Below are 15,000 nucleotides of genomic sequence, written 5' to 3' on the forward strand. Positions count from 1 at the left end.
AGTGTTAAAGAGAGGCCGCAATTTGCAGCCTCCTTCAGAGGCCACATGTGACTAATCTGCGGTGGGGCGCCGCCACAATCTGTCTCGGCCAGCGCGATACATCATTGGCTTGTCCCGCCCTCCTGCGCCGCGACCACACAGGAGAACAAACGCTACACCTATTTGTTTTCAAAATAAATAACAACCTCAAAGTCAAGAGCAACACATCCGTCCTGTTCCGTATATCTTAGCTTGGACGCAGGCTAAAGCTAAAAGCTAAAATACTAATAATGCCAGGCCTTGACGACGTTTAATCTGTCAAAAAACAACTTCGATCTGCTCCAGGTTTTGCTATATTCTTGTGGACTCACAAAAATAAACAGATGCTAACAGATGCTAGCGCCTATAGCCAAGTCCTTTTCAAAGTCAACTCCAATGAATGCCGGTTCAAGGCGAAGCTAAAAGCTGAAATATTTCCCATTTTGCTAATAATGTGAGGCCATAACGCTATTCAATTTGTCAAAAACAACTTAGGTCTGCTCCAAGGTTGCCTACAATTCTTGTAGAATCACAAAAATCTCCAGACGCTAACATTATGCGACTAACAGGAGGCCGAAGCTGTATGCTAAACTCATGGGGCTAGTGCCATGCGCTAGCCTATACTTCCCTACAACGAACACTGGTTTAGTTTAGCTAACCTTGAAAAAAGATGAGATGTTTTTAGCCACTGTTCCTTTTCAAAGTCAATTTGGGTGAACGCTGGTTCAGGCTAAAGCTAAAAGCTAAAGTAATTGTGCTCTTAATGTGAGGCCTTAACACTATTCAATTCGCCAAAAACAATGTCTGCTCCAAGATTAAGAGATGTTTTTATAGAATCAACAAAAATCACAGATGTTAACATTATGCTACTAACACGAGGCCTAGTCCATATGCTAGGCTAACGGTGCTACGGGCTATGCTGCTCTTGCCTATGCTTCCTTACAATGACTTAGCTAAGATTGAAAAGGTTGGAGGCAAATGTTTTTTGTTGCTGTTCCTTTTAGAAACGTACCACTGGTATCTTTGCTTAGTATCGATGACTACTTAAAAGTTGAGTCCATGTACTGGTATTGGTCAGAAAATAAATGGTATCAAACATTCCTAAAAATAGTCATCTACTATTGGGAAATGTTATATTTGAAAATACCCAGTGGTATCTATACTTGGTATTGGTGACTATCTAAAAGATGAGTACTTTAATTTCCATTTGTCTCAAAATTTGTGGTATCGAACATCCCTAAAAATATTGATTATCGTTCTCCTATTGATTTGTAATGACTCTGGAAAGTAAACAAAGGGCAAGTTTCCCCCAAGACGCCTTCAAGTGTCTGCTCATCATTTTGCTTGTGAGTGACAGGTGATGGAGCGTTCAAATCCCCGTGGGGAACGTTCAAGCAACGGCCGCGGGTTGCGTTCAAAGGCCGCGCCCCGCGCTCTTGTTGCGTTGCGTTGCGGCAAGCCGATTAAAAAGGACGGCGGCCGGCGCCTTTATCTCCCGCTTGTAAATGAGCGAGTGGCCGGCGTAGTGGCTGGCGAGGCCGCGGCGGGCCGGGCCGGGCGAGGTTGCCGGAACAAGAGGCTTAAGATGCTATCGCCGCCCTGCAGGCGCCGGCCAGATTAGAAAAGACGCGTTGTTGACAAACAAGCCGGGGGGAGCTTATTAAACAATAATTAGATGCTAAGCTAACGCGCTATCGCCAACGCGAAGCTGGAGAGACGTCGGCGTCCCTTTTATCAAGGTCAGAGGTCATCGCTGGCCTCGGTTAACTGGCAGCGGCGGCCCGTGGGGAATCCGCAAACGATTCTTTTTTTTAATAGGCACCCACGATGGACTTTACCAGACCTCAGTTTACCTAGCATCTTGCTTTTGCTTTGGCTTTCTTAAAATCATGACAACAATCGTCATCGAACGAGAATAAAAAAAAAATGTATTGCAATAGCAATGTCTTACGATAGCCTAATTAGCTGGGCTAACGTAACTTAAATGGTTTCTCTTTTCAGAAATGTTCAGTATGGGAACGCCAGCCTTTGGTGGGAAAATAGCTTGGTTGTCAGATCGGTATTTCTCATCACCGATTGTTGGAATCAGTCATCCCGGTCTTCATCGATTCAGTCCACAAAACGTCGCTGCTGGTTAGCTAGCAGGAAGTCATCACAGAGCCGCCATTTTGCCAGGTAAGTGATTCAAAAATATTACTTGGTTACTGTCATGTATGAAATCAAATGAAGATTAAAAACTGTTCAGTAAATGTTCAGTTAGCAAACAAGCTATCTGTTAACTGCATGCTCGCTGCCTGCTGACTAGCTTACAGTCAGCTAACATTTTGTTCGGCATTTACAGTTTGATTTTAAGACACTGACAAAAGCAATAAGAGATGGTGTGTTTTTTCTTTTACCCGCTGACTAGCTAGTAGTTACCTAATATTTAAACATTCATAGTTGGTTTTTAAGATGAAGTCTATGGCTAATAGCACCTAGATAGAACATAGTAACCCCCCATAATAGCCCCCCCCCCCCCCCCCCCCCCAACTGATTGGCTATTAGCTAACGTTTGGTTAAATATTTATAGTTTGTTTTACAGATGAAATCTATTAGCAAAGGTAGAATATTTCTTTTACCTCTTGGCTAGCTACTAATTAGCTAACATTTAAACATTTAGTTTGTTTATAACAATGTTTTTTTTTCCTACTGATTGGCTAGTGGTTAGCTAACATTTAGTTAAACATTTATAGTTTTTTTAAGAGGAAATCTGTTTAAAAAAAAAATGTTTTTTTAGCTGCTGACGAATCAGTAGTTAGCTTACATTTTGTTAAACATGTATAGTTTGTTTTTATTGATAATAGCAACTAGATAGAACAGTGATTATTTTTTTAACCCGCTGACTAGCTAGTCGTCAGTACAATATTCATATGGACGGACATTAGAATCAGCAAATTCTGAACTTTTGCTATTCTTTTGGAATCGTTTTAACCAGTTTGTGCGCGTTTGCTCCGATCCTCTCGTTGGCTCCCATTTGTCATGTGTGTTTGTAAAAGTTGGGTATATTGTCAGCCGCGTGTCACCTTTGGCCGCCTCAAAGCCGCACGAAACAAACCAGAGAGCAAGCAATTTTATTGTTCACTGCTATCTTTAATTGCGATGAAAGGGGATTATGTAGATTTGCGCTAAGCCTCCCTGACAGGACACATTTGGACGTGAAAGAGGGCCCGCGCTGGAGGAGTGCGTGTCGCTGGCGGGGGCTTAGCACGGGGGCTACGTCTTCCCAGTAAAAAAAAAAAAAAGGGTAATCCTGGAGTCGAGGGATCCCTCATTTAGCCTCTCAGCCGCAGATGATGGCTCCAATTATAGCCTTTTGCTCTCCTGCAAGACAAAGAGCAACGCCGTGTGACTAAATGTCAGAAAGATACCCCAGTGCCCTTATCGTGCGCACGCTCATTGCTGTGTGGAAAGACCGCAGACGCTTCAATGCGAAAAGTCGAAGCACATTAGGCTAGCGCGGTATGCTAACGAAGCGCGGATTTGCTAATGCGGCCCCCAAAATTTTTCACCGCAAAACACGTTCAGACGTATTTGCAAATACGTTCGAATGTACACGTAGGGAAAAAAAAATGCATTTTTCCCATAATGCCACAGGATATATGCACATACACTGCGGCATTGTGGAAAAAAAGATGAATAGAAAAGACTACGTTTACACACTTAATTTTCAAAAAAAAAAAAATACTGCATTTTTCCCATGATGCCACAGGATATATGCACATACACTGTGGCATTGTGGAAAAAAGGCGGAATAGTCGTAATAAAAATGACTAATCAACTTTATTTATGCACTTAATTTTTGAATGTATCAGTGTAATTTAAAGCAAAAAAAGAAGACAACTTGTCCATCGAGGTCAATACCCTACGGCGTTACTATAGGAAAAAGTTTTTAGCATTTAGTCCACATCAGCATGTTTTCAATATGTTTGAATGTAAATTTGTGTGTACCTGCGAGATAAAAACATCTTATTTGTTTCCAGTAACAAGCACATGCACGTACCGTATTATGGAAAAAAAATATTGAAAATATACTTACCAAATAGACAGAATAAAAGGACTAAAGAACAACGTTTACTTATTTAATTTTTCAACGTATTAGTGTAATGTAAGCCAAAAAATACCAAAAATTACCAAATAGACATGCTTAAAAAATTCACCAACTCGCCCATTTACGTCAATCCTCCATGGCATTATGGGAAAAAGTTCCAGATTTTTCGCACTTACCTTACAAATACATCAATATGTTTTAAAATATGTTTGAATGTACAATAATGCCACAGGGTGTTTGTTTGAACATGCTCATACATGTCGGCATTATGGGGAAAAAAATGCAAAATAGACTTATCAACAATGTTTGCTTACTTCATTTTCTAACCTAGAAACTAACGTCGGCCAAATGCCAAAAAAATGTTCAACCACTTGCCCATCTAAGTCCAAGGCATTATGGGAAAAAGTCCCAAACTCCGCCATAGCGCCCTCTATTGACAGCCGCTCAAATGTTTCGAAACGTGTCTAATTGAATGGGAACAATGCGTAATAGGTAAAATTACGGCGTGCTTTTTTTCCCGCAAGTAGCACAGGACAAAAGTGTCTTTGTCAGCGCCACCTGGCACATTTCTTTCCGCCGTGCGCTTCCGACAAATTCAATTCCACGCGCCGCATTTCACGGCCAATTTCACCGCCGTCCTCCTGAAAGAAGCCGTCATCAATTCTTCGGCTGCTATTCTTGCCGGCGTGAAATCGCATCCAGCCTTTGTTTACACTTCCGAACAGCATCTGGGAACTTATTTGATAGAAATGTCGCATAGTATACAGAAAAGAAAAAAAAAATCTATCAAAAAAATCATCTGTTCCACTTTTCCTGGATTTGTCTTTTTTTTTTTAATTTATATATATTTTTCACTTATAATGAAGAACTTTTCTCTCGTGCTTTTGAGAAAAATATCAGACTTAAAAAAATTATGAACTCATACATGCAATTGACTGAGAAAAATTACTTCAAAAAATTTTCAAAAAATTTCAAAAAATTTCATATTAAATGTAAAAAAAAAAAAAAACTTTGAAAAGTGCACACATTTTTAATTCCCAAAAATCTTAATCTCATTTATCTATTCTGTTCTAAACCTTTGAGGAAAAATGCTGTGTATTTTTGAGAAAAATGGAAACTGAAATGTATAAATTTTTTTATTTATCGTTTAGAAAAATCCAGTGAAAAAAATAATTATTCCAAAAAAATACTGTTGTTTGTTTTTGAATATTTTTTTTGCTTTGAAATGTATAAATTTTGTCTCACATTCTTTTGAAAAAAAAAGTGACTGAAAAATAAAACCTTTTCTAAAAAAATAAAGTTCTTAAAAAAAATCAATTTTTTTTCTAAAACACGCATATGGTTTTCATTTTGAAAACTGCATAGCTTTTTTTTCTGAAAAGTCATTTTCTCATTTATTTGTTTCTCTTCTAAACCCTTGAGGAAGAAGATGCTAAGTTTGTAGAAAATATTTTGATCTTATAAATGACTAAAATGAACCAATAGGTTTCCAAATAAATTGACTATTCTTTGTAAAAAATATTTAATATAATTAAAAAGTCATGTACTTTTAAGAAAACAAATTGAAGGTATATAACTTGAAAAATGAAATTTGCTAAGTTTAAAGTAAACATTTTTCTAGAAAATGACGAACTTTTTAAACGATGAAAATATAACAACGAATAATATTTTCTCAGGAATATGCAAGTTTTTCTTTAACAATCTCCCCCTCCCATTTTTTTCAGGGGATGTTGTATGTTTGATTAAAATCTCATGCAAAACATCTTTTTTTTAAGTATAGTTTTTGTTGAAAAATTTGCAAAATCTCTCTGGAACATTCATACACTTGTATACGAATTTATGACTTTATTATCAGCATATCTTCCACCAACATTTGCCTTTATTTTCCCTTTGCAACATTTTCCCCAACATGTAATACGTATTATCTTGGGAACCCCCCCTTCCTTATTATTCTCGGCGGCTCCATCAGAAAAACTTTGATATGGAACAGATTCGCCGCGACCAATGATGGCGCATTAGCCCGACGGAGCGGGAGGGGGGCGGGGATGACGAAGCCCCCCCCCCCCCGCCCCCCACCGCACCAAAGAAAACAATTCCCGCAGGCCGAGCGAGCGCGACGCCTCTTTAATTGCCCGGGGTCGGGCGCCACGCGGCTCGGAGGCGAATCGGGAGCCTTGGCGGAGGTCCTCCAGGTGTTTGCGCTCAAAGCGATCACTCAAAAGTCCCGCGGAAAAAAAAATAAGGGCGAGCGGGATCCCTCCTCCTCTCTGAATGGACTCTTTCTTCTCTTCTTTTTCCCCGCACTTTTTCTACCCGCTATCTATGTGTGAGAAAATTCTCATGAATGATTTATATGTGTCTTGTTATCAGCAGCCATTTCTATACGCCCCCCCCCAACGCATTCAGCGAGACATTTGTGGCGTAATTGTTAATTTTAGCGCCCATAATGGCTTCAGATGGCGGGGCCGATTAGACATTTATTACACAATTAAATGAAACATACTCGAGAATCACAAAAGGGCCCCCCGCCGTAATTATTTCAGGCCATTAATAAAAGGGGGCATTAAATTATATTGGACACAAAAGGCAAGCCAAATAGATTTTCCATTAGAGCAATAGAAGCTGAGAGAGGGGTAATAGAGCCTGCCTCGATTCACTCGCAAATTAATTGTTGCCCGGCCTATTTCCGCTCTCGCGCACGCACGCTCTCTGAAATGAGAGTTGGTGGCCCCCGGTGTGTGTGTGTGTGTGTGTTATTATATATAGAGAAAAATCCCATTGTTTGACATCCTACAATGGAGACTTTCCATCTCAGTCCACCCCTCCACTTTTCTGACTGGGGCTTCATTTCCTCCTTTCAACTGCGTGAATAAACAGTAATGGAGGATGCGCATGCGTCATAACCATGCGAAGATGGACATTATTCATCTCATTCAGCTGGAAAGTTCCTCTTTGGGCTCCATGGCAAAGTTGTCTTCGCCATGAGTTTGGCTTCTTTTGGCTTTAGTTGCCGTGCTCTGCCCGTATTCTGCCGCGAAAAAAGTGCCGTTTTTCACACGTCCGTCACGAATACGACGGCAGCGGTCGGATAAGATGTCCAGGAAAAGTTCATTTGAGAGAAGCGAGGAAATGATGGCGGCTTCAATCCAACATGGCCGACTTGCCGTGTCTTTTTAGGTATAGCTCCTTGAGACCTTTTTGTGAGTCTGTTTGTGATAGGCGTCCCTACCGAATTTCATCTAGCTGTGCATGGGCCGAATTTTCTTGAAAAAGGTCGCAACTTGGCCAAAATTTCTAATCAACATGGCCGACTTCCTGTGTCTTTTCCGGCAGAGGACTCTAAGACTTTTTTGTAAGTCTATTCATGGCAGACATACCAAATTTCATCCAGCGGGGGCTGAATTTTCTAACAAAAATCACAAAATTTTGGGGAAATGGCAAAAATGACCATAACATTGCCAATTTAAACAAACATGGCCGACTTCCTGAGTCTTTTCAGGCATAGTTTCTTGAGACTTTTTTGTGCGTCTATTCATGATGGACATGTCTACCAAATTTCTTGTTTCTGTGTGAAATTGCCTGCAGGGGCTGAATTTTCTCATAAAAATCGCAAAAGGACTCGCAAAAATGATCATAAAATAGCCACCAACATGGCCGACTTTCTCAGTTTTTTTCAGGCATAAATTTTGGAGACTTTTTTTGTGAGTCTATTCATAATGGACCTGTCCGCCATATTCCATGTTGCTACGCGAAACCGCCTGCAGGGGCAGAATTTTAAAAGCCGTCTACTTTAAAAGACTCATTGAATGTCCGCAACGAATGGAAAATGGCCACTTCCAACCAACATGGCTGACTTTCTGCGTCTTTTTGGGTATAGATTCTTTCGAGACATTTTATGAGTCCTTTTCGTTGTCCAAAATTTGCCGCTGTAGCTTGTTAGCAAGGTAACATGCTGACTTCAACTAGTTTTAGCGTGATTAACGAATCTCAAAAAGAACATTTCCTTGAATTAACAACGAGCTTCCCCTATTATTGTTCCAAACAATAAGTCACCTTGCGGCGATATCACTCGCCGAGGTCAAAAACGACGCACTAATAAATCAGCGCCATTCAATCCGAGCAAAGGCCGCCATTGCGCATTGTCCAATGAAATAATAGCTCCCATCTTTCATTTGACGTTCTAGACCATGCAAAGAAAAAAGTTATAAACGGGATATTTGTCTCATTTTCTATTGTGTAACGATGACAAAATATCCGCGACGTGAAAAGCGACTCCCAATCGTAAGCGTTAAACGCTGCCAGCCAGACACGGCTGCTTCTTCTTTTCTCGTTTTTTTTCTCCAATGAATTTCTCTCTGTTAATGAAGGTCAGCGGCGAGTCATATCGTCTTGGCTTTTGTGACGCTTTATCAGCCCTAATCTCCGCCGGGCCCCTTTAATCCTAATTGTAGAGGAGAATGTGGGCCGCGCGGACCTTCGGTGTTCTTCTCTTATCACCTTTGCCTCCGCTCATCCCTCGCTCCCCCGACAAAGACTGACATTTTTTAATACGCATATACTGTATACGTATATGAGAGGAAAAGCCTACTAAAACACCCGAGAGTGATCTGAGGTTAATCGGAGGCACTTTTAGATGGTGGCCGGCTGGTGTGTACGTTTTTTTGTCCAGGCATCCCAATTATGAGGGCGTGCACACTTATGCAACTACATGATCTCGGTTCTTCATATAGCCCCTCCCAATCGTATATATAATCGTAATATATATATATATATATATATATATATATATATATATATGAGACCTATGTGTGTGTGTGTGTGTGTTAAAGTGTGTCAGGCTTCTTGTTAAAAAAAAAACAAAAAACAAAAAACAACAACACATATAAAGCAGGAAAAGCCTACTAGAACAGCCGAGCCATCTGAGGTTAATCAGAAGCACTGTAGATTCCCATTTCCATTTGTCGTGAGTTTGAATGCAACTGCTTCAGTATTTTTTTTTTTTTTTTCGGAGCCACCCCTTGTTAATATGTAAATATGTAGTTCCTCTTGGTATGGGATTGGCCACAGTAACAAGGAGTGGCCACCCTCTAGCTCCGCCCCTGCATATCACATGTCTATTTATACTTCTTCAAAAAGATGCAACTTTTCTTTTTTATTAAGATGTACAATTTTTATCTCAATTGAATTTTACCTATATATATATATATATATATATATATATATATATATATATATATATATATATATATATATATATATATATATATATATATATATATATATGAACTATGAAAGGAAGTAATATGCTCACACTGCAACTTTTACTGTATGTGTGGGTGTTCTGCTTTTATTTATATATTACTTACACATTGTATATGACTTACACACACATATACAGTAAAAGTTTCAGTATTAGTATCTTACTTCCAGAGAAAGGCGATATGATTGGAGTGAGGCGCTGAGAGGGCGGCGAACGTTAGAAGCAGGCGATAGTTTTGTGATTGGATGGGAGCGAAGGGGGCGGGGCTTCAAGTCGGAGCTCTCCTCGCGAAAATGAAGAGCTTCAGCACCACGGACAGTTACGCGAGAGAGAGGGGGGAAAAAGTTGACATGTCACGTGCAAGCGCGTAACCTACACGCGTGCGCGCGCACGTTTTACTTACGCATCTGTTTTCATGGCTGATAGCTAGCTAGCTAGCTAACTAGCTAACTAGATAGATAGATAGATAGATAGATAGATAGATAGATAGATAGATAGATAGATAGATAGATAGATAGATAGATAGATAGATAGATAGATAGATAGATAGATAGATAGATAGATAGATAGATAGATAGATAGATAGATAGATCGATAGATAGATAGATAGATAGATAGATAGATAGATAGATAGATAGAAAAAAGAACTAACGTAGTGTTGTGTGTGCATTTTAAAAAAAAATGAACTTTTTTGTTTTTTGAGTAAAGCAAGACGAATGTAATCGTAATAGTCTGAGTTCAGTAAAAACACAAGGGCATGCATAATATAATATATTTAAAGCAAAAAATGCACGGCATTATAATGAAACAATTCTATGTTTAATAGATACAATTAAATTGACCTTTTTACGAATAAATACAACTCGGGTATTCTAAATGTGATTAAAAATGGCGAAATATACATGTAAAATACAAGAAGAAGTCTTCTTGCAAATCATCTTTAGAATTCTACTGTTATTATTGTTTTTTTATGTATTTCTTTCCATGCATTTATTTGTTTACAAATTAATTTTTGAACTGACCCTTGATCGTCCCTCCAGGTATGAGGACAAAAACCTATTTCCAATGACCCTCATAATTTGTACGATTATGGTATTATTATAATTATATTTTTGAATTAATTTCTTCGTAAACAAAATCATTATATATTTGCCTTTATACAATTTCAAAATCACCATCAAACTGTGATAACACAAGCAATCGTGAGCCACCAAATGACCCCGTAATAATAGTAACAATAATAAGAAGAATAAGAATAAAATAATAACACAGCGACCGACCAATTTGTCTTCATGCGTTAATAACAAAATGAAAACGTTTCAACTCGCGCCGTGTTTTTCCACATCAATATGCAAAGACATGCACATGCAAAAATAGATCATCAATTTTTGTGATGATTTTACCTGGTGCGCTGATGACGGCACGCAGCGAGCCTCCGGTGCTCCTGAGCAAGTCACCTTCTGCTCGCTGCCCGCTTGCCCCCCCCACACACACACACAGACACACTCACTTTTTTTTTTTTTTATTCTTGTCCCAGCGAGTGCTCTTGCTCTACTTCTTGACGCGCGGTGACGCATGCGCAGTGAGGAAAACGAGCGAGCGACTGCTTGAGCAAGATGACGTCACCGTCCCGAAGTTATGTACTTTTCGGTTATTTAATTTCGACGGCGCGCGCTTTTATTTGATCGAGTGTGTGCGCGTTGCCGACGGAACCCGTAAAGATGCTTGTGAGTCATTGTTCGGGGCGTGCCGCTAATTGTCGCCCTTGCGCTATGGAGTGTGTAGTCGGTTTGGCAAAGTCGACTTCAAAGAGGCGTTTAATGACATGTCATCGAGGCACACGATGTACTCATTAAAAAAGAAAGGTTAAGTCGACATACAATCAAGAGAAATTATTCTAATGACGGCTTTGACATTTGACATGCTTTTGTGATGGTAACCAAGCTGTCGCATGTTTTGTTTTGTGTATGTTGAGAAGAATTTGATGTTAGTTGGGCAGCTCATAATGCGTGAGTTGGCCTTCAACTTTTTTAGGATTACTTTTTGGGTGTGTGTGTGTGTGTGTATATATATATATATATATATATATATATATATATATATATATATATATATATATATATATATATATATATATATATATATATATATATATATATATATATATATATATATATACATATATCAATTAAATTAATTGAATCTAATTTAATATGAATATATAGATGATCAAAATATCCAGTTAGGTCTTATATTTTAATAAATTTGTGCGTGTGTGATTATTGTACAATTGATTTGTCTTCTCGGTGTCATTTTTTTCTCTTATAATTCTTTTGGGTGATTTAATTATGCGGTAGTTTTACGATTCAGTACTTTTAGCACATTTTTGTGTGACTGTTAATTGTTATATTTTTTAAAAAATATAGATGGATATAGATATATCCTTAGAAATATAATCTGAAGTATGTTTTCTCAGAATTTTTTACAAATTTGTGGGGAAATATTCAAATTTGGCGATGATTTAGTCTCATGTTTTGGCCATCGGTTTTTGGGGAGGAAAATTATTCAAAATTTACGAAGATCGTTTTTTTCTTTACCGATAAAATATTTTCTTTGATTTTTCACAGTTGTCTTTCAGGCAATATTTATTTGTCTTACATTTTTGAAAGTATTTTAGTGCTATCTTGAAGTGTCTCATTTCTGTGGACTTCTGTAGCCATTTTTGGGAACACCTTATTTTTTGTGTTGATGCCATTTTATTGTGTACATTTTAGCAGATATTTATCATTTTAGTGGGGGCGAAATCCTTGATTTTTTTTAACACAAATTTGTGGAGATTTTTTTTCAATTCGGGGAAGTTTCAGTCGCATTTCCATAGATTATTTTTGCTGTCATTTGTTGCCAGTTTGCGCATAATCATTCCACTTTTAATACCGGTTTATTGTTTGGGAGATGAGCCGGATCGCCGCCATTTTAAAAGATATCCTTCACTCAAATGTTGGCCGAATGGTCACCGTTCGGGAATGACGTAAGACGCCAGGCGCCCGCCTGCGATTGGCGGGCGCGGGCAGGTGTCTCCGCCCTCCCTGGCGCGTAGCACCGCACCTGTCGGCGGCCGGTGACGTGACGTCACGTGGCGTGCGAGAGCGCCGCGCCAGCCGCGCCTTTGAAGCGGGCCGCTCCGGGCTCTGCGCGAGCTCATTTGCGAGGCGAGGCGAGCTTGTGCCAGGTGCTGCGCGCGGCTCCTGCACGAAAGACGCGCGAGCCAAGCTGCGAACTAGACCGCAACAACAACAAGGGGGAAAAAAAAAAAAAGAAGAAGAAAGAAAAAAGACGGCGACGCAGGAGCGGAGGAGAGAAAGATTTGATCGCACGCGCGCACCTTTTTTCTTTTTCATTCTTCCTTTCTTCGTGCTGGATTTTCTTCTTCGCATGCAGCGGCGGACTTTTTGGATTTGCGTCGGCTTTTTTTGCACTTTTTGTCGAGGCGCGTGGCATGCCCGCATCCAGCCGGCGTCTTCGCGGCAGCAGCTGAACTCCGGCTAGCAACTTTTTTTTTTTTTTTTTTCCTCCCCCTCATCGGGCTCCCGGCGCTATGTCCAAGCCGGCGGACCACATCAAGCGGCCCATGAACGCCTTCATGGTGTGGTCGCGGGGCCAGCGGCGGAAGATGGCCCAGGAGAACCCCAAGATGCACAACTCGGAGATCAGCAAGCGCCTGGGCGCAGAGTGGAAGCTGCTGTCCGAGGCCGAGAAGCGGCCGTACATCGACGAGGCCAAGCGGCTGCGCGCGCAGCACATGAAGGAGCACCCGGACTACAAGTACCGGCCGCGGCGCAAGCCCAAGAACCTGCTGAAGAAGGACCGCTACGTCTTCCCGCTGCCCTACTTGGCCGACTCGGATCAGCTGAAGGGCCTGCCGCTGCCCTCCGACGCGCTCCTGGGCCACACGGACAAGGCGGCGGCTGCGGCCGCGGCGGCCGCGGCCGCGGCGGCGGCGGCGGCGCGCGCCTTCCTCCCGCCGACCTCAGCCTCGCCCTACTCGTCCTTCCTGGACGCGGCGGCGGCGGTGGGGGCGGGGGGCGGCTTCGGCCACAAGATGGCCGACGTGCCGCACGCGCTGGCCGCCGCCGCCGCCGCCGGCGTGCCCTACTCGTCGCTGCAGGGCTACCCGGGCGGAACCGGCGGCGGCGGCGGGGCCGGCGGCGGCGCCTTCGGCTCGCTGGGCTGCGGGCCCCCTGCGCAGCACCCGCACGCGCACACGCACACCCACCCGTCGCCCACGAACCCGGGCTACGTGGTCCCGTGCAACTGCAGCGCCTGGTCCGCGTCCAGCTTGCAGCCGCCCGTGGCCTACATCCTCTTTCCAGGTATGAGCAAGACTGCTGGGATTGACCCCTACTCCTCCGCCGCCATGTAAAAACAAACTAACAAACAAACAAAACGAAATCCAACAAGCCACGCGGACTCTCTCCCACGTGCATGCGCAAGGAAGTTTCCCGCCGGCGCGTGCAGGATTGTAACAAACAAAATGTAAATGTTTATACGGCAGCCTGCCAGAAGAAGAAAAAAAAGAAGAATAAGGAGGCCTTTAAACTTTATTTATTGTGTACATTTCAATGCTGATTTGTGTTGATCGATCACACCCCCCCCCTCCTCCTCCACCCCACAAAATTGGCACATACGGGTTATCGATTGTTTCATTTAGCGTTGCTTCCACCCCCTGTGTTTTCTAATTTAATTTTGAATGTGTATTTTCTATCCAAAAAAAAAATCAAATGTCATGTATCCAGAAGGTTGACGCCTCTTTGCAAAGAGAAGAATAAAAAGACAATCTGTCTCATTTCATGCTTTAATTCTTGAACGTATTTTAGAGGCAACGAAACTTTTTTTTTTTTTTACGAATTCGGAACTTTCCGAAGAAGCGCCACGAAAAATACAATCTTGCACGCACTTGTCTGCAAGTTCTACGTAGTCAACAAAAAAAAAGCGGCACAATCAAACACGTTTTAACTTGCGCGGTGACTCATTAAAACGAACAGATTTGGCCGACACACACGCAGGAATTCACTCGTGTGTGTGTGTGTGTGTCAAGTGGGTTGGCGGCACCGCGCGCGCACGAGCACGCGCCTTTTCTAATTAAGAATTTCATTTTCCACGTGCAAATTGTTGACTTTATCTGGCGGGAACATATGCTGCACACAAGTGGAGGTGCAATCTATCCCTGGGGGGAGGTGGGCGGGGGGGGGGGGGGGGGGGGGGGCGCTATACGCACAGCTTGTAAATGAGGATACTTGAAGTTGGGCGCCTCCAAAAATTTGGGGGCGAAGGGGTTACATTTTGATTGTTTTTATGTATTCATATTTTTAGGATGATTGTTGGTTTTTTTTGGCATGTTTTGTCTTAAGTTTTGTTCGCATATTTTGATCAAATTATGATATGCGTTTGTTGATTTCTGGCTTTTACCAACTCTGAGACGTAAACGCTCGATTTGGATTCATTTTTGTTTGACACGAACGCGCTTTTATAAAGCATTGATTGATGTTTATTTTTCTAATGGCTTGTTTTGTTTGTGATTTTCTTTTTTAATACAACAGAGTTGTCACGCCGTTTTTAAAAGAAATGATTTCATTGT

The 15,000-nt window shown here is 41.5% G+C and overlaps 1 protein-coding gene and 1 long non-coding RNA gene across 3 annotated transcripts in view; both read left to right on the forward strand.

The window, feature by feature from the left end:
• Positions 1 to 2,026: 2,026 nt before the first annotated feature.
• The window catches only part of LOC148416714 (uncharacterized), a 32,792-nt gene continuing 19,818 nt past the window's right edge, over positions 2,027 to 15,000 (forward strand). For both annotated transcript variants that reach the window (XR_015867062.1, XR_015867063.1), the window contains exon 1: positions 2,027 to 2,193. This is a non-coding gene — a long non-coding RNA (uncharacterized LOC148416714). The remainder of the gene's footprint in view (positions 2,194 to 15,000) is intronic.
• sox14 (SRY-box transcription factor 14) lies at positions 12,487 to 14,208 on the forward strand. The gene has a single exon (XM_088426488.1). It carries the CDS (start codon positions 12,961 to 12,963, stop codon positions 13,783 to 13,785), a length of 825 nt encoding a protein of 274 aa, XP_088282614.1. The 5' UTR covers positions 12,487 to 12,960; the 3' UTR covers positions 13,786 to 14,208.

The sequence above is a fragment of the Hippichthys cyanospilos genome, chromosome 10, assembly GCF_059441005.1.
Source record: "Hippichthys cyanospilos isolate Australia breed blue-spotted pipefish chromosome 10, RoL_Hcya_1.0, whole genome shotgun sequence".
NCBI lineage: Eukaryota > Metazoa > Chordata > Actinopteri > Syngnathiformes > Syngnathidae > Hippichthys > Hippichthys cyanospilos.